General features: G+C 39.2%; 2 protein-coding genes across 4 annotated transcripts in view; one reads left to right on the plus strand and one right to left on the minus strand.

Annotated features, from left to right (window-relative positions):
• Nucleotides 1–1,566: 1,566 nt before the first annotated feature.
• Nucleotides 1,567–3,582, minus strand: LOC106085792 (cytochrome b-c1 complex subunit 2, mitochondrial). The gene is made up of 4 exons (XM_013250207.2): nucleotides 3,404–3,582; nucleotides 3,095–3,234; nucleotides 2,726–3,029; nucleotides 1,567–2,661 (listed from the first exon to the last, which is right to left on the minus strand). Exons 1-4 carry the CDS (start codon nucleotides 3,446–3,448, stop codon nucleotides 1,819–1,821), a joined length of 1,332 nt encoding a protein of 443 aa, XP_013105661.1. The 5' UTR covers nucleotides 3,449–3,582; the 3' UTR covers nucleotides 1,567–1,818.
• Nucleotides 3,583–4,643: 1,061 nt separating this feature from the next.
• LOC106085795 (TOM1-like protein 2) overlaps nucleotides 4,644–20,713 on the plus strand; it is a 30,043-nt gene continuing 13,973 nt past the window's right edge. For 2 of the 3 annotated variants that reach the window (XM_059371050.1, XM_059371049.1), the window contains exon 1: nucleotides 4,644–4,895. In XM_059371050.1, the coding sequence (XP_059227033.1) occupies nucleotides 4,835–4,895 (61 nt within the window). In that variant the 5' untranslated portion in view covers nucleotides 4,644–4,834. The remainder of the gene's footprint in view (nucleotides 4,896–20,713) is intronic. The other variant, XM_059371048.1, reaches the window with a different exon arrangement.

Raw genomic sequence — 20,713 nt, forward strand, 5'->3', positions numbered from 1 at the left:
AAGCCTAAATTTAGAAACTTGGATTGAAGCTAATAGATTTCGCCGCTTTAAAGAACATGGTAGTTAGAAGCACCAGATTTCAACATCCCAATTGCAGCCGGTTGTAGGTATCGATTTGACCCGATGGAGTTCTTCATCGGCAAGGGCTGCAACCTCAGTATATAACACACTGCTACAACAACAACAACAACGAGGAACCAAATTGACAATCTCAAGGCAGCCGGTAGTACGTACTGGATTGACCCAATTGAGTTCTTCATCGGCAAGGGCTGCCGCCGATGGAATGCGTTCATCCAGCGTGTTAGATATAAATTCGATCCGTGGAGCGAATATAGATTCGGATCATAACCTTATTGCAGCAAAGGCTCGCCCCCGTTTGAGCATGGCAAGGAAAGTACGATCTGACATTGCACGGAAGCTGGACATTGAAATGCTGCAAACACAACAAATGGCTATGGCATACTTCACCCGACTGACCCGATTGCTTGATGTAAGCACTCCTTGTTCCGATGATATAATGGCTCAGTGGCAAACCATTGCCCTCTCCATGGAAAATGACGCGAAATCCGTACTTGGGTACCGGAAGCCTCCCCAAGAAACCCATGGTACGACCAAGAGTGTCCAGATGCTACTGAAGTCAAGAATGCGGCATACAGAGCAACCCTGCAATCACCACCAGATGAAGGAGAGGTATGCGGGAGAAAAGGAGAGAAGAGAAATGTCTATTTCTTAGAAAGAAAAAACGAAATGGAAAGACGTGAGGGTGAGTGAATTAGGATATACAGGAGTCAGAACGAAGTCCGAAAATTCTACCAAAGAATTAAACGTCAAACCGATGGCTTTGGTGCAGACACATCTTTCTGCAGAGACAAAGAAGGAAATCTGGCAACTGACACATATATGTAGCGTGCTGGGGATGTGGAAAGAACATTTGTTGTGTCTGATGTTGACGGAAAAGAGGATACCGCAGAACCAATCCAACAACAAAAAGGCAGCAGTAGCCGATGGGTTGCCCGCTGCACTATTTAAGACCGGAGGCGACACGCTGATAATGCGTATGCATTAGCTTGTCGGCGCGGTCTTGCTAGAAGAACGCATACCCGATGATTGGAACCTAAGCATACTATGTTCAATACACAAGGAGACAAGACGGAATGTGCCAACTACAGAGAAAGAAGTCTTCTCCCCATTGCATAGAGAAAGAGACGTGGAGTTGAAATCCGTACACTGTAATGTGAAAAGCCCCTCCCTACAAATGGCCAATAACTAGCGATGTCATATCGAGCATCATAGGCCTCTCACTGAGACTCTCCGCTCGAGCTACTCCATATGAAGCAATGCACCATCGGCAACCGACGCACTTAGTATTGGTGCTACCAATCTCAACTTTACCAATTAACAGTTGTCTAAGATAGTGACCAGCCTGAAAAATATTCTACAAGCGAATTGCTTCTTTAAATTGCCAAGAAATCTAAAAACTCCATTTCGAGTTAAACATCGGTACGAGCTATCAGTAGCCATTTTAACAAACACCAGCAAACATTACATAAAAAATCCATTAACAAATTTCCTTGTTGTAATGTTTGGCTTTTATTTTACTTTTCTTAGAACGCTCTTCCATTTATCACTAATCGATCGTTTCACTTGACTAATATGGTTTGTGGATTATTGTGGCTATATTAAAATTACAACATACTTGATTTTTGGTTATGGTTGTTTTCATCATTTGTAGATAGCCCCTCATTTGTTTTTACATTCTGCATTACAATTATTTAACATTAAATTATTTTTTTTATGAAAAAAGTTTTGATGGTTTATTTAAGCTAAATCCGAAGAATATGGGACGTGGGCCAAATTTCCTACAGCGCCTACAGACAATTTGGAGGAACCGGCCTTCTTGGCGGCAGACTGTACATCTTGTTGAGTAATACCATCAATAGCGGCGACAACAGCGTCCGCGCTTTGGACATCCTTGGTGAGGACGGCTTGCAAGCCCATTTCGGCGATAAGCGAACTGTCGGTAGCATAGGCGTCCAAAACAGCAACCTTAAGCAATGCCTTGCCGCGGTTGACATCATCTGCGGATACGGAGCCAGATTTCAAGGCGCGGGCAAGAGCATCAACGGCTTTGCCAGCATTTTGGGCTTCAGTGGAAACAACAAAGCCGAACAGACCGGCATCGGCATAGCTGGCATTCAAAGCAGCGAACCTAGCGCTAGCATCACCAAGGGCAGAGGAGAGAGCTTTGCCGAAGGGGCCATTGACGGCACCGCGCTTGGTTGCAGCTCCGGCACCAAGAGCACATTGTAGAACGGCAAAAGCCAAAGCTTCCTTTGGGTTGCTAACAGCTCCTCCAGGACCTGCAACTGCAACATGGGCTACATTGCCGGGAGTATCCTTGCGGGCATCACCACCATAGTAGTTGGAAGCCGAACCCGACTTGCCACCAGTAGGCATCTCCAAACTTTGGGCAAAACCAACCAAAGCATTGTGATCTACACCCACGCCGACGACAGCGCAACGTCCAGCAGTGAAGTTGTTGGCTACGTAGTGCAACATGGTCTCACTGGATAACTTGCCAATTTGGAATTTGGGGACGTAAACCGAGTTACCCAAGCCATTGCGGAAAGCAGCCTTGTGCAACAATTCGACGGCTTGAACCTTAAAATAAAATTGTTATTATAAACTTTAGCTTATCATAAAAACAACACCAAGCTAATTTTACCTGATGAGGAACACAAGCTACTTGGTTCTTAACAAATGGCACAATGTCGGCCAATTCCCAGGGTTTGAAAGCGGGTTGGATAACATCCTGCAAGTATTGCAAACCAACCTCCATGTTGTTGGCAGTGGTTTCGACGGTATATGCCACAACTTCACGGTCAGATGTCACACTCAAATTGCCACCTTTCTGTTGAATGTTGCGGGTCACGGCAAATCCAGTAGAGTTCTTATTTGTCAAACCAGCAGCAACTCTCAACATATGAGTAGCACCTTGGGATTCGTAAGTTTCATTGCGAGAACCAGCACTGAAAAGCACACAGAAAAAGGTTTATTTTCCAAATTCACATTGCATTGCCATTGTTAGGTTTACCCGAAAACTACAGATACACGAGTGACGGGCAATTGGGCCTCAGCCGATGCTACAACAACTTTGTTGTCAAGTTGTTTGGTTTGGACTGCAGCAGCTTGACCCACAGGCCTGGGGCAGGCAGATGCAGAATATCCGCGTTTCTAAAAGATCAATAAGCCATATTTAAGCATTAATAAAGACAATAAACTCAATGCAAAAACTTTTTACTTCATGGTTACGTTTTGCTATTTACGTAACCATGCTTACACCCATCGTCCAACTATTAACCAAATTGTAAGATTATCATTTGTCGTTTTTACTTATACTTACAGCAATAACACGCAACATGGGAACTTTGCTAGCGTTGCAAGCCATTTTTATTGAGTTTTTAATTAATTGCTATAGTTTCTTCGGTGTAGGAGCAGCAAAGTTAAAATCCCCCTATGAAGAAAATTCCCAAATTTTTCCTCCACTCGGCTCGATTTTGGCAGTCAGTACTGACAACACAGCTTAAAGAATAAAAACAGCTGTCAAAAATGACATTACAACCTAGATGAAAAACGTGACTCCCAGAGTTGGAAACTACTAATCAGTTCGTATTGAACCTATTTCCTTTTAATACCATCCCAATGCAAGTCAATAATTGATGTTGCCGTTCCTCATCAAGCTCCAAAAGCTGGCAAGCTCGTTCCGATCCATAGGAGCGATCGCCGTGGGGACATGATGGCCTTTGATTATTTAAAGGAGCCAACAACTCGCCCTCTCACTGAGACTATCCACTCGATTCCACTGATTGTCCGCGACTTTAGTTGCAGCTACTCTATATGGAGCATGCCACTATCCGCAACTTGTGGACGCCCCTGGTAAATCTTTGTTGAGCTTATGTTGATCACACCACACAGATCGGAATTTTATGTCTATCGACAAATCAGTCGGTTGACTGCATCGCTGACTATTTTATGAGCGAGTTTTTCTGGGTCTGACTCCAGAATTTTTCCGCCAGATCTTGGAGGTAAATATTTAATAATTAGTTTGCGCAGGCCATCGATGCCAGTATCCCTCGGTAAATTTGATAGGATCTGTTGCACAGCTTCCTGGTTGTCTGCACATATATTTGTAGGACCTTTATCCCCTAAATGTGTTTTAATCTTTGTCAGGTTTCTTTTATACCCTCCACCATGGCGAAACAATCAAAGGTGGTCTCATTTGTAAAACAACCACAAATCATATGGTGCAATCCGCCATCTTGTCATCACGCTGATCGAGCGGAGAATATGTGAAAAATTGTACCATGGCGAACTACTAACATACTCAAAATCAGAGTTACATACATTGACATTGCACTCGATTTTGTGGTTGGTTGGCAACTGCACTCACCTGCATACATTTATCTTGGTACTAGTCTTAAAAAGAGCAACAGACTTCTAGTACTAAGTTTACCAGAGGTACACTTATATTTATTTTGGTACTAACCAATTTCATTGCGTGGCAGTGCCAACATTATATTGCCCTCCCTGTTCGAACACATTTTAATCATCCCTGAAAAAGTATTAAGAAAATTCCCAACATCATCAACCCTGCAAATCAGCAATACGAAAAAAAAAACAATTTAACAGGCCGACGAAACCCCACAAAAAACAGTATAAAACCTATTTATGTTAATCGGTAAAAAAACAATAAAATTTTAATTAACTCAACAATAGAAAAGAAACTCGAATAAAGTGATTTAGTTGTGGTGTATTTCAAAAAGATAGTCAGAAAATGGCTTCTTTCTTAAACCTGGGAACCAACCCATTTTCTACGCCTGTAGGCCAAAGGATTGGTAATGATTTTAATTTTTCACGCATTTTGTTATTAACTATAGATAAGTGCGTAATATTTAAGCAAATTCATTGTTTATGTATATAAAGTTTAAATTAAAAATGAGAAAAATCATTTCTTCAATATGTGTATGAATGCAGGTGTACATGAGTATGTGAGTGTGTGTTTTGTGATGTGTGTCATTCGTCTCATTCTGCTGCGGAGAAATTTTCACAATTTTCTTTTTGTGGGTTACACCCGGCTCTCCTACCCCTTTTATTAACGCATACTGTTTTGTTGGTGCATTCATTGACTGAGATACCTCATTTGAAGGTTTGCATTGGATATTACTTTAGTTTTTACACTGCATTTATTTGTCATTATTTTGTGTAATATCCGGTTGTTGACCCCCGATCCGATTTTACAGAATTCAAAATGAGGGGGTTTTCATAGCAAACAATAATTACTCTTTGTTTTTACGGTCGAGTGAAGTGGATTAGAAATTGTTGCCTTGTATTTGATAAGGTTTTCAACGAGCGTATAGAACAATTAAATAGTAAGGCTATGCTATTACGGCTTTCCTCTGCTCATTATCACAGCAGAAAGCGACTATTGTCCCTTTCAAGTACTATTATCCGACTCTGTGAAATTTTAATATTCTCAATCGTGTTTTCATTGTAGTGATTAGGTATCCCTGTATCTGTCTACTTGAATCACGCTACCATCTTAAAAAAGAAACTATCGAGCTTAAATGGCTTGTGAGGAGTTTTTTTGTCCATAGCCAGGTATATTGAGGTTTCGCTGACGAAAGGAGTACGCCACGGCTGCCTTCATGTATATATAGGGGAATAGTTGCCGCATTTAACCGTACGTATACCTTGCAATGGGCGAAATAAATGCCCTGCACGCAATTACATCGTCATCACGAGAAGTTCAGCTGAGAGCTACCTGGAGCGTCCAAAGGTTGCTGATAGTGGAATGCTTCGTATACGGAGTAGCTGCATATACGGAGGTCGCAGGCAGTCAGCGTTATCAAGGGGAGAGTCTCAGTCTTGTTTAAATACAGAGTGCCTATGATGGTCCATATGACAAGGCGAATTATAGGTGCCTTCAAATATACAAATGTGGCTGACGATAAAATTCTATGCTGCAGGTTTATTTAAGGAATCTAGGGCAGAAGTTTGATCGAAATCGGTTCAGATTTAGGTATAGCTCCCTTGTATATGTTCGTCCGATTTTGAGAAAAATTGCAAGAAAGTGCTCATTTTTTAACCAATTCTCTCGAAATTTTGCAGTAAGAATTTTCTCATGACTCTTGATATTACTGGTGAATTTCATAGAAATCGGCCCAGATTTAGATATAGCTGCCATATATGTATATCGCCATATTTTCACCTCAAGAGCCACTGCAAGCGCATTGTTTGGCCAATCTTGCCAAAATTTTGCACAACGCATTCCTCGTCGACTACCACATTATCTGAGAAGTTAGCTCAAAATCGGTTCTGAATTAGATATAGCTCCCATATATATGTTTGTCAGATTTTGGGTAATTTGCAATAATGTTGTCATTTGTCAATCGTGGTTATTACAGTTTGAACATATTTGCTCGCCGAGGTCCATCAAAATTGGTTTAAAATTGGATATAGCTCCCACATTGTACTTATAGGGTAGGTGTAGGATATTATACAGACGGCACTGCCCGACATTTTGAAATGTTTCCAACAAATAAGGCTATATCTCGCCATATCCCCATAAATGATGTTGGGGCAGCCAAAATACTGAAAAAAGTTACTTTTCAAGTTGTGCTATTCTCACTTTTAAATACCAAGTACTACTCCAGTGAAACAAACATTCAGAAGTCTGTACAAAAGTCGGAAAATTTATCCGAATTCGGATCCAAAGTCTGTCTAGATTTTTAACGAAAAATATATGGAGTGGTTGACTTCGGAAAGAAATGTCGAAGGGAATCTGATGTTCCTGACTGAATTTTACACCAAAATTATGGGAGATTCGAGTTGTCTTTAAGACTTCTGACAGAATTCTGATGTTGAGTCTTAATGAAAATGATGTATTTTCCGACTTGTCTTACCGATTTCTGACCGAAAGTGTATTAGGATTCCTTAAGAATGCTTTTTCCGACTCCACGTATTAATTTCTGACGATATTCTGTAATCAAAATTTGTAGAATTAATGTACTTTCCGACTTGTCTTATCGAATTCTAACAAATTCGAAAGAATTCTTACGGTATTCGAATGTATTTTCCGACTGTTCAAATTGCAAATTTGATCTTGAACGTTCCATTAAGAATCTCCTATTTATAGCCGAGTCCGAATACCACGATAACCACAACTGAAGATTTTTCTGATGTTTTCGCCAGGATTCGAACTTAGGCCCTCAGCGTAATAGTCGATTTTTGACCGAAAGTGTAATAGGATTCCTTAAGAATGTTTTTTCCGACTCCACGTATTAATTTCTGACGAAATTCTGTAATCAAAATTTGTAGAATTAATGTACTTTCTGACTTGTCTTATCGAATTCTAATCAATTCGAAAGAATTCTTACGGTATTCGAATGTGTTTTCCGACTGTTCAAATTGCAAATTTGATCTTGAACGTTCCATTAAGAATCTCCTATTTATAGCCGAGTCCGAATACCACGATAACCACAACTGAAGATTTTTCTGATGTTTTCGCCAGGATTTGAACTTAGGCCCTCAGCGTCATAGGCGAGCATGCTAACCTCTGTGCTACGGTAGCTTCCAATGGTTTTACCATAAAAAATATGCAAGCTTGGTTGTTTGCATAAAAAAAAACACTCGCACACTCGAGTTCAGACATCGTTCAGGAGTCCTTCCTGTCGGGAAAAATTTCTACCGGTAAAAAAAATGTGCCCAAAAATAGCAGGCACAAAAAGAATACAAAAAAAATCCTACACAGAGTTCAGAATTCGTTTCGAATTCCATCAGAACTGTCGAAATAAAAATTCCTAACGGTTCAAACAAAAAATACATGTAAAAAAGCAGAGTTCGAACATCGATCAGAATTCCTACCGAACTGTCGGACATCGTTCAGAATTGTCGGAACAAGACTTCCTACAAACAAATAGTTCAGAAATGGTTCAGAATTCTTTCCGATGAGTCTGAAGGTTCAGAATTCCTTTCGAACTGTCGGACGAAAAATTCAAAAAAACTCCTGCGACAAGACGTTCAGAACTGTCAGAAAAACATCTGGTCGATCGTTTTACAAGCAACTGGGAATTAATTTTTTCTGCCAGTCTCATTGTTAAAAGACGTTGTATAGTTCTTTAATTGTGTTTGCCATATTTTCCATTACTCCTTTTTATACCCTCCACCATAGGATGGAGGTATACTAATTTCGTCATTCTGTTTGTAACACCTCGAAATATGCGTCTGAGACCCCATAAAGTATATATATTCTTGATCGTCATGTCATTTTAAGTCGATCTAGCCAAGTCCGTCCGTCTGTCTGTCGAAAGCACGCTAACTTTCGAAGGAGTTAAGCTAGCCGCTTGAAATTTTGCACAAATACTTTTTAGGTCGGTTGGGATTGGAAATGGGTCAAATCGGTCCATGTTTTGATATAACTGCTATATAAACCGATCTTGGGTCTTGACTTCTTGAGCCTCTAGAGGGCGCAATTCTTGTCTGATTTGACTGGAATTTTGCACGTGGTGTTTTGGTATCACTTCTAACAACTGCGGTAAGTATGGTTCAAATCGGTCCATGTTTTGAACTAGCTGCCATTTAAATCGATCTTGGGTCTTGACTTCTTGAGTCCGATTTGACTGAAATTTTGCACGTAGTGTTTTGGTATCTTTTCCAATAACTGTTTTAAGTATGATTCAAATCGGTGCATAATCTGGTATAGCTGTCATATAAACCGATCTTGGATCTTGACTTCTTGAGCCAATAGAGCGCGCAATTCTCATCCGATTTGGCTGAAATTTAGCATGAGGTGTTTTGTTATGACTTCAAATAAATGTGCTAAGTATGGCGCAAATCGGTACATAACCTGTTATAGCTGTCGTATAAACCGTCTGGGATCTTAACTTTTTGAGCCTCTAGAGGGCGCAATTCTCATACGATTTGGAAGAAATTTTGTACAACGGCTTCTTTCATGACCTTCAACATACGTGTCTAATATGGCCTGAATCGATCAATAGCTTGATACAGCTCCCATATAAACCGATCTACCGATTTTGCTTCTTGAGCCCCTACAAGGCGCAATTCTTATCTGAATGAACTGAAATATTACACAATAGCATATTCTTATTCAATGTTCTTTGTTTGCCTAATAGGAGATACTGCGCATAGAACTCGACCAATGCGATCCATGGTAGAGGGTATATAAGATTCGGCCCGGCCGAACTTAATAATCATTTTTGTCATTTTAGGAAAATAAATTTAATTTGTTCTAACGCAAATATGTGTACATGTTCTTTGTCATTAAAAATTATCCGTTGAAAACCCATCAGAAGACCTAATCTAATCTTAAATTTTATTTTTTTTTGTTTGTTACCGCCTGAACCGTTTCAAACAAAGCTTTTTGGATATGTATGCTGATATTTTAAAATGTAAATTTTAGCACCTATATAATAATTATTTTTTATTATATTTTTTTACATACCGTGGAGTTTGTTTAAAGTCTATTATTCTTATTATGGTAATGTTTACTTTTGCTCTTAATAGGGATGTGAAAAAGAAAAGTTTGTGGCTTAGGGTTTGTTACGAGTTCCAAAAAGACTTGAAGGTGTTACCACTTTTTTTCCTAATATAGAGAATTATATGAAAAAATTGAGTTTTATATTGACAATATATTTTTATACCCACCACCATAGGAAGGGGGTATACTAATCTAGTCATTCCGTTTGTAACACCTCGAAATATTCGTCTAAGGCCCCATAGAGTATATATATATTCTTGATTGTCTCAACGTTCTGAGTCGATCTAGCCATGTCCGTCCGTCCATCCGTCTGTCGAAATCACAATAGCGGTCGAACGCGTAAAGATACTTAATATTGATGTAGATCGTTGGGGATTGAAAATGGGCCATATCGGTTCAGATTTAGATATAGCTCCCATATAAACCTATCTCCCGATTTGACTTCTTGAGCGTATGGAAGCCGCAAATTTTATCCGATTTGACTGAAATTTTACTTGTAGTGTTCTGTTATGACTCTCAACAACTGTACCAAGTATGGTCTAAATCGGTCTAAAACCTGATATAGATATAAACCAATCTCTCCATATAAACCGGTCGCCTGATTTGATTCTTGAGCCCCTGGAAGCCGTAATTTTTGTTACGACTTTCAACAACTGTACCAAATACAGTCCTAACCAGTATATAACCTGATATAGCTCCCTTATAAACCGATCTCCCGATTTGACTTTCATCTTGTGTTCTGTTTGTTCTTTCAACAACTTTGCCAAGTACGGTTTAAATCGGCCTATAACCTGACATATCTCCAATATAAACCGATCTCCAGATCTGAATTATTGAGCCCCTGGAAGCCGGACTCTGTTATGACTTCCAACAACTGTGCCGAGTACGGTCTAAATCGGTCCATGACCTGATATAGCTCCCATATAAACCGATCTCCCGATTTGACTTCTTGAGCCTCTGGAAGACGATATTTTTGTACGATTTTGCTGAAATTTTGCATGTAGTATTCTGTTATGACTTTATAACATAACGGTCTATAACCTTATATAGATATAAACCGATCTCCCCATATAAACCGATCTCCCGATTTGACTTCTTGAGCCCCTGGAAGCTGCAATTTTAGTCCCTTTTGTGGAAATTTTGCACAAAGTCTTATATTACGACTTCCAACTCCTGTTCCAACTAGTGTACCAGGTCCAAATCAGTTTATACCCTGATATATAATCCGATCTTGATTGATTTGAATTCTTGAGCCCTTACAAGCCACAATTTTTGTCCGATTTTAGGAATCGGACAATTTCGTGCTACTTACAAAATCCTTAATTGTTTTCCATACCATCCATCCACTTAATGCCAATGAAATTCGCATAGCACACCTCTTACGTAGATGAGTTATAAAGGGTGATTTTTTTGAGGTTAGGATTTTCATGCATTAGTATTTGACAGATCACGTGGGATTTCAGACATGGTGTCAAAGAGAAAGATGCTCAGTATGCTTTGACATTTCATCATGAATAGACTTACTAACGAGCAACGCTTGCAAATCATTGAATTTTATTACCAAAATCAGTGTTCGGTTCGAAATGTGTTCATTCACCGTAACGTTGCGTCCAACAGCATCTTTGAAAAAATACGGTCCAATGATTCCACCAGCGTACAAACCACACCAAACAGTGCATTTTTCGGGATGCATTGGCAGTTCTTGAACGGCTTCTGGTTGCTCTTCACTCCAAATGCGGCAATTTTGCTTATTTACGTAGCCATTCAACCAGAAATGAGCCTCATCGCTGAACAAAATTTGTCAAAATTTGAACACATTTCGAACCGAACACTGATTTTGGTAATAAAATTCAATGATTTGCAAGCGTTGCTCGTTAGTAAGTCTATTCATGATGAAATGTCAAAGCATACTGAGCATCTTTCTCTTTGACACCATGTCTGAAATCCCACGTGATCTGTCAAATACTAATGCATGAAAATCCTAACCTCAAAAAAATCACCCTTTATTTATTTTTTAACATTTTTAGCACTGTTTTTTTTTTTTGTTTGTTTGTGATTTTGATTTTATTGCTAACACCTAATAAATACAACAACTATGTATATTTGGGCGTTAACATAGTGAAGGCCACCGTGGCCCAGAGGTTAGCATGCCCACCTATGATGCCGAGGTTCAAGTGGTGTCGCTATGCGGCACGTCGTTCGGGCTCGGCAATAAAAAGGAGGCCCCCTATCATTGAGCTTAAACATCAATCCCATGGCAGTCGGATTAACCCGATGGAGTCCTTCATCGGCAGCGGCTGCTCCCTCAGTGTACAACACACTGTTATAGTTTGGAACATTGAGATCCAATCTGTGTGGTTTTCATTAGTGTGACAAGAAGCTTAGCTGCGAGTTACCGGGTGCGTCCACTGTTTGCGGATATTGGAATACTCCATACGGTGTAGCTGCAACGGCAGTCGCGAACAATCAGCGTTATCGAGGCCCTTGCCGATGAAGGACTTCATTGAGTCAATCCGGTGCGTATAAGCGGCTGCCATGGCTTCTCGTTTCGTGGACAGTAAAGCGACACTGATGCTCTGCTGTCGGGACATGTGTGCATACAATTTCTTGAAATCATTGTGTATACTATTAGGCCCGTCACGGGATGGCTATGAACACAGCAAGGGTTGGTGTTCATCGTCATCACAAGAAGCTCAGCTGAGAGCTACCGGGAGCGTCCAAAGATTGCGGATGGTGATATGCTTCGAATACGGAATACATACCTGTAATTGCAGTCTTGAACAATCAACGATATCGGGTGGAGAGTCTCAGCGAGAAGACAGGCGGCACCAGCTCTTGCTTAAATACTGAGCATATGATACTCGATATGGCAAGGCGAGTTATTGGCGCCTTTTAATAACCAATGGATATAACGTTCTCAAGCCTATGGAACTTGACATGATCGCTCCACATACAAAAATGTGGCTAATACAACTTTTAGACTTTGCTGGGTACCAGGCCATCAGGAGGTGGAGTAAATCTGTGTACACAAAACTGGGGTAAGGGGAAAATCTGTGTACACACCACTGCTAGCTCATTGGTAGAACATACACTTTTCATGGTTACCGCAGAAATGTCACGTGGGCTCATGTGTAGGTTACAGGTTGGACAAGGCCGTGTGTTTCTCTATTTTTTATTGTACACACATTTTAAAGCGAATTTTTGTGGGATTAGTAGTGATGTAGGAGTGGAAGACGGCTGAGTAACTTTTGTTGCACTGCCCTACAATTGCAGGGAAAAGACACACGATTATGAGTGAATATCTGCTTCAATGCCTAAATACTATCCAAACACATGGCTATGTGGAGGGAACTCCCGGCATGGGGTAACTTAGATTATCACACAGACTGGAACTGTGAGGTCCGATTTGTGTGGGGTTCATCGTTATCACGACAAGCTTATCTGGAAACTACCAGGCGTCCAAAGGTTGCGAATAGTGGAATGCTTCATACGCAGTACCAGTAACTGCAGTCGCGGACAATCAGCGGTATTGAGTTAAGAGTCTCAGTGAGTAGCTTAAATACTGAGTGTCTTTAAAAGGCCTGCAAAAGACCATTAATTTCTGCTTTCAACACACACTAACAATCACAGAGTATTTCAAGAACTGCACTCTTCGTTTAAAAATACAACATTGTATGAGACAATTGAGAACTGAGTTAAACAGATAACAAGACACGAAGACAACGAGATGAGTGAATGCAAAAAGAGAGTTTGATTTCGATTTCAGGTAGTAAACGTTATAAAATGCATGTATTTGGGTATATTTTGCTTCAGAAAAAGGTTTTTTTTTGTCGTCTGCTTTCCTAGTACAAAATTCGAAGGCAACATGGTTGAATTGATAAAAGCACCTAGCGAGAAACTTGAGAAGGGCCGACATTTCTAAACCTCCCTAACAGACCTCCTATATTTGGCCTTATATAAGACCTGTGATCGGTCGAATCTTTTTCACTTTACAAATTCATTTTGTTCAAAAGAAGAAAAGAAAACATTCTATAAGAGTATTTCTTAGCTATGAGTTCCTCATGTCTTTGCACAAGTAAACAATAGAAAATACGAACAAAAAGCAAACCGATATCAAACACATATTGGGCTTTTGGCTAAGTCATTGTTCGGTGTGCGAAAGCCCAGTAGGTAGCACATCGGTTTAGCAAACAGAGGGTCAGTGGGTAAAATCACGGCGAAAAAGTAAAAATGAAATAAAAAAAAAAAAATAAAAAACCCCTTTCTAAAAATAGATTTTCGGAGATTCCAATGTAAAACGATAAATTTTAAATTAAGTTATCTCTCTCAAATACAATTGCAAATGCAAATTTTGCCAATGAACATTCCACTAAGGAACAGGGGCAAACTTCTCACATATCAATGAGTGCAGTCCGATTCAAGTTTAAGCTCAATGATAAGGGGCCTCCTTTTTATAGCCGAGTCCGAACGGCGAGCCGCAGTGCGACACCTCTTTATAGAGAAGTTTTACATGGCATAGTACCTCACAAATGTCGCCAGCATTAGGAGGGGAAAACCACCGGTGAAAATTTTTTTCTGATGGTCTCGTTAGGATTCGAACCGAGGCGTTCAGCGTCATAGGCGGACATGCTAACATCTGCGCTACGGTGGCCTCCAAATACAATTAAGAGAGCATTAACGTTTTTTTTTTCTTGTCCTACACGTCCTTCGGCATACGGCCTACTGTAAGCCCTTCTGTTGGCTATAAGTATAAGAAGGGAAGGCCTTATATTTCTGAACAGGGCTTGTTATAGAAATAGCAAGGAGTAGGGGAGCTCTGTCTGTCCTTTTAGAAGCAGCTTTTACTCCTGAACTTTCCCGCTGGGCATGGATAAACAAACACAAACACACGCGTAGGTTTTTTTATATGAGACAGCCACAACAACGATTCGTGTGATCAGTTCATCGGCTGAACTGTATTTTACGGGGTAGTTCGCAAAAAAATCTAATTTTTGGCATACCCCCTAATTTTGACCCCAGGAACCCGAATATGAAGACCGTTTTTGGGGCTTGGACCCGTGGAACCCCCTAGGGGGGTCCCGAATATGAACGGAAGGCAAATAGTTTTATTTAAAATATTTTTGCTATTTCCCACTGTTGAACATATGGAGGAGGAAAAACTTTGGTAGGCATATAGAGTTTTATTTTAAATACTTTTGACTATTTCCCACTAATGTACATATGGATGAGAAGAAAATCTTAAACCCGGCCAAAGGTCTGCACATTTTTCCAATTTTGGAAGGCAAATAGAGTTTTATTTAAAATAACAATTTCTAAAAATTTTCCAAACTGGGTCATAGGTCCTTCCCGGGTCAAAATTTTCGACATTTGATAGCATATTCCTAATCTACTAATCAATACCTTTCACTTGATGTCCATATTGCCTAGGTTGGACTACTTCTCCCCAAGGGGGTTTTTGGCCCCTAGGGGGGTCCACAGGCCCGAGTCCAAAAAACTTCATATTCTGGTTCCTAGGGTCAAAATTAGGGGGTATGTAAAAAATTTTTATTTTTTTTTTCGAACTACCCCGTAAAATACAGTTTGGCCAGTTCATCTTTTGAACATGTCAGCGAGACGCTTTCATGTGACGCAGTGTGCAGCGAGTTATTTCTCATCTCTCTCTAGCAGCGACGATGAATTCGAGATAAAAATTCCACCAAACACTGAATGGGGTTGTTTTTCAAAATTATCTACTCAACAGCAACTTGTGCGTTTTACTCTGTCTTCAGTATTTCGCTCTTCAGTAGACTTGAAATACAACAACATGTGGGTTCAGTGTTCACAAGTTCAGCAAAAACAGTCATCAATGAATGTGCGGTCCTTTGGTGCCTATGAAGTTCGATAAGACAAGGAGAGTTATTGGCGCCTTTTAATGACCAATGGCCATCACGTTCCTGCGGTTATGGCTCCAACGGACCGGAATAAGCTTGCTTTCCTATAGGTGCTTGACGGGGTCGCTACTTCCACATCAAATGTGGCTTCAACAACAACTATAGCGGCTTAAAATGAGTGACTGGAGAAAGCTTTCACCGATTAGTGCTCTTCTCCGGCCTGCCTATTTCCCATCGTTGTTATGTGCGTTGGTTTCCCTTTCCTCCTTCTCTTTTCCAGCCACTGTCTTGCAACGCATTGTGCTGGACCTTTATTTGTAATCTCTTTTTTGTTTTCTTCTGGCCATATACAATGGCCTAAGAACACGGAGTCAAGAGGCTAGCGAACGCAGTTACTAGACACGTACCCTTCCCAAAACCGGTTGTACGTACCGGATAAATCCAATGGAGTCCTTCATCGGCAAGGGCTTTCACTTTACTGTACAACATACAGCTACAACAACGTACCCTTAAAACAAACCGACCTTACCTAATCAGTAGAGAGCGTATATATATGCATTTTTTGTTTGACCAAAATTTGTATTTAGGCATTATTTGGTGTAAGAAAACGAATTTTGACGTCATATATGATGTATGAAAAATATGTACGAGCCAAAATAGATACGTTTAGAACGTAAAATGATTTAATGGTTTGGGTTCTAAGTACTTTTATGGGTATAAATGTCCTCTTTAAACCCATTTTCCTCTAATTGTAACCTAAGAACCTACTAGGTCCAAATTTGTACCGGTCTCCGATTTGAGGTCTTAGGCCTATAAAAGTCACATTTATTATCCGATTTCGCTGAAATTTGACACAACGAATTGTGTTAAATTCCCAGATATATGTGCCGAATATGGTTCAGATCGGTTCATATCTTAGTATAGCTCCCATATACGCCGATTTAAGGTTTAAGCCCATAAAAGCTGTATTTATTACCCGATTTCGCTGAAAATTGGCACAACGAGTTGTTTTTAGATTTTTGATATCTGTGCCAAATATGGTTCAGATCGTTCTATATCTTAGCATAGCTCCCATATAGACTGATTTCCCGATTTAAGGTTTTAAGCCCATAAAAGCCGTATTTATTGCCAAATCTCGATGAAATTTCGCACAACGAGTTGTGGTTAGACCTTTGATAACTGTGCCAAATATGGTTCAGATCGTTCTATATCTACGCATAGCTCCCATATAGACCGATCTCCCTTTTTAAGGTCTTTGGCACTTAAAAGCCGTATTTATTTCCCGATTTCGTTGAAAATTGGCACAAAGAGTTGTGTTTAGATTTTTGATATTTATGCCATATATGGTTCAGGTTCATCGGTCTATATCTTATCATAGCTCCCATATAAACCGATCATCCGATTTAAGGTTTTAAGCATATAAAAACGTATTTATTACCCGATTTGGCTGCAATTTGCCACAACGAGTTTTGTTTAGATCTTTGATATATGTGCCGAATATGGTTCAAATCGGTCTATATCTTAGTATAGCTCCCATATAGACTGATCTTATTATTTAAGTTGATTAGATTTTTAAAATTTTGCCTTCCGCATTTTCAATATGGGGGTTTTGCAAAAAAAAATAAGCCGTTTCTTTAATACACCTTAGTGTTTAACACTAGAAAGATCATGATTTTTTATATATGTACCTACTTGGACCAAACCGGTTTAAGTATAATAGTATTTTGAAAAAAAATTTACGAACAGTGGTAAAGTAGTATACAAGGGGTCAAAATGTCCCGTAAGTCTAGAAAATTTTACAAATAAAATTATGTGTTTAATTTTTCAATTTTTTTTGCCTGTAAGGGCGAGATCTTTAAATTTTACAATTTTTGTTTGTTCTCTATCGAGACGAGCTGAATGATCGAAGATGCAAATGGAAAAAGAAAGCCAAAGGTAGCAACACACACCAACCACTATGGTTAGAAGACCTTTCAACCATATTAGGTGTGATGGCTTCAAGGGCCGTGCGTTGGTATGTTGTATTTAAATCGTATTTAATTGCGAAAACGCATCTATGATACAATTACCACATTAACCAAGCTCGACAACCCTGCTTATTAGCTGTACCTTTTCCAATGCATTTATTTTTGTGTAATGGCAGACAGGGTTAAGCCATATTCTATAACTGGCAAATATGCAAAAAATATGCAAAATATGCAAAAATATGCAAACATATGCAAACATATGCAAACATGCAAACATATGCAAACATATGCAGTTTGCATAAAAATATGCAAACATTTCTAAGCGTTTTCTAAACCTACATTCGATAAAACGAATTTCTGTGTTTTCAAATTTTTTCCGGTGCTCCAAAAACTATATGCATTTGCATATGTATCCGCTCTCTACTAATCAGTTATCTTGGATGTTGGTTTTTGTAATCGCCTTGATTGGATGGGCGGCATATTAACCTGCTCATTAAATTTTAACACTTCGAAACATTGGTTTGGACCCAATAATGTTTTATTAAAATTTTTAGCATATCACGCCATGTCCATTCGCCTGTGCAAAATAATAGATTTCGAGTGAATAAAGCTATCGGCTTAAAGTATGTGTGCGCTATCTACAAAATTTGTTTTCTACGAAAAATTTTTTTTTTTTTTAACTTTTCATTCATAACATCAAAAAAGGTGGGTAAACATTTTAGACCATACAATCGTCTAATGCCGCAATTGAACATTTAACACTTGTGATCATATTTTCAACCAAGCAAGCGTAAACAATATGTGCTTGTTGTATTATTTATGTAACCACAATTGACGAGCTTAGTGTGCAACACAACCAAGTAGCTAACAATTTACCGGCATATGAGTCTGATTGCTTCCAATGATGACTAATACCATTTACTATTTGGTACTAATGCCCTAACGATTTGATATCTTATATTATTGATTGAACACATAGCTCTTATAGCATTATTTGAACATTAGGGAGGGTCAATAAAAAAGACTACCATAATTTTATTACTATCCACTTTCATTGCCCCACCAATACCATGCCTGGCCTTATTTCTTCCACAACACATGTTCACACAAATAAACAAAAAAAAAAAACTACTGTATTTCTTATCATTGTACCACTTTTAACTCTTCATTTTAAATGTATGCTAATTATATGGTTAATTATCAAAAAAAAAAAAAAATAAAAAACAAATAAAATGGCGTTAAGTTCGGCCAGGCCGAACTTTGGATACCCACCACCTTGGGTATATATGTAAACCACCTTTCGTCAAAATCCGGTGAAAAATGCATATTTTATGCCCCATAGCAGCTATATCAAAATATGCTGCGATTTGGACCAAATTCTAATAACTACAAGTCATTGTTCAATCGTGTATAACAAAATATTGGCCTTTTTAAATAGTAGCCATATCTAACAAGTAAGAGTGTGCCAAGTTCGGCCGGGCCGAATCTTATATACCCTTAACCATGGATCGCGTTCATCGAGTTCTTTGCGCGGTACCTCTTTAGGCAAACAAAGAACAATGAATAAGAACTGTATTCCAGCTATATTAAATTATAGTCCGATTCGGACCATAAATGAATTGAATGCTGAACATTGTAAAAGTCATTGTAATATTTCGTTGCATTCGGATAAGAATGACCCTTGTAGGGGATCAAGAAGCAAAATCGAGCTATCGGTTTATATGGGAGCTGTATCAAGCTATAGATCGAGCTGTATCAAGCTACACCTCATGCAAAATTTCAGCCAAATCGGATGAAAACTGCACCCTCTATAGGCTCAAGAACTCACGATCCAAGATCGGTTTATATAGCAGCTATACCAGGTTATGAACCGATTTGAACCATACTTAGCACAGTTGTTGGAAGTGATACCAAAGCATCTCTTGCAAAATTTCAGCCAAATGGGATGAGAACTGCGCCCTCTAATAGCTGAAAAAGTCAAGACCCCAGATCGGGTTATATGGCAGCTATATCAGGTTATGAACAGATTTGAACCATACTTAGCACAGTTGTTGGCAGTGATACCAAAACACAACGTGCAAAATTTCAGTCAAATCGGACGAGATTTGCGCCCTCTAGAGGCTCAAGAAGTGTAGACGCAAGATCGGTTTATATGGCAGCTATATCAAAACATGGACTGATTTGGCACATTTATAATCCCAACCGACCTACACTAATAAAAAGTATTTGTGCAAAATTTCAAGCGGCCAGCTTTATTCCTTCGAAAGTTAGCATGCTTTCGACAGACAGACAGACAGATAGACGGACACGGCTAGATCGAATAAAAATGTTATGATGATTAAGAATATATAAACTTTATAGGGTCTTAGAAGCCTATTTCGAGGTGTTACAAACAGAATGATGAAATTAGTATACCCCCATCCTATGGTGGAGGGTATAAAAATAAACCGATATGAACCATATACGACACGGATGTCGAAAAGCCTAACATAAGTCACTGTGTCAAATTTCAGTGAAATCGGATTAAAAATGTGCCTTTTATGACCCCAAAACCTTAAATCGAGAGATCGCTCTATATGACAGTGTTACGGTAACCCTAACAATCTTCTGTTTTATTGTAATAATCTGGCAACTTCATGGCAGCGCAGCTGGCTCAACAGTTTTTGTATTTCTGCACACACGCTGAGTCAAGTTGTAACCATCAACCAATACACATCTCTTAAAGACAATTTCGTCATACTTGCTTAATTACCTTTTATTTTTCATTAATATCATTTTAAAGTATTGTTTAAATAAATAAATTGATTGTTATGTTTTAAACATCGACTTTCTATTGATCGACCATCTCGTAAGAACATAACAGACATATATTGTGTATTCAAATCTGGACCAATTTAGGCCAAATTGAAGAAGGATGTCGAAGGGCCTAACACATGCGCCTTTTATAGGCCCAAAACCTTAAATCGAGAGATCTGTCTATATGACAGTTATATTCAAATCTGGACCGACTTAGACCAAATTGAAGAAGGTTGTCGAAGGGCCTAACACAACTCACTGTCCCAAATTTCGACGACATTGGACAATAAATACGCCTTTTATGGGCCCAAAACCTTAAGTCAAGAGATCGGTCTATATGACAGCTATAACGAAATCTGGACCGAGCTGTACCATATTGCAGAAGTATGTCGGGGGGCTTAACTTAACTCACCACCCTAAATTTCGGCGACATCGGAAAATAAATGCGCCTTAAATCGAGAAATCGGTCTATATGACAGTTATATCAAAATCTGGACCGATCTGTGTCATATTGCAGAAGTATG

The sequence above is a fragment of the Stomoxys calcitrans genome, chromosome 1 (assembly GCF_963082655.1).
Source record: "Stomoxys calcitrans chromosome 1, idStoCalc2.1, whole genome shotgun sequence".
Classification (NCBI taxonomy): Eukaryota; Metazoa; Arthropoda; class Insecta; order Diptera; family Muscidae; genus Stomoxys; species Stomoxys calcitrans.

Excerpts from the sequence above, each read along its gene's own strand:
- LOC106085792 (XM_013250207.2), bottom strand. The coding sequence starts at position 3,448 with ATGGCTTGCAACGCTAGCAAAGTTCCCATGTTGCGTGTTATTGCT. Across the intron at positions 3,235-3,403 it reads CCATGTTGCGTGTTATTGCT|AAACGCGGATATTCTGCATC; the intron begins GTAAGTATAAGT and ends TTGATCTTTTAG. Across the intron at positions 2,662-2,725 it reads TAGCTTGTGTTCCTCATCAG|GTTCAAGCCGTCGAATTGTT; the intron begins GTAAAATTAGCT and ends TTTTATTTTAAG.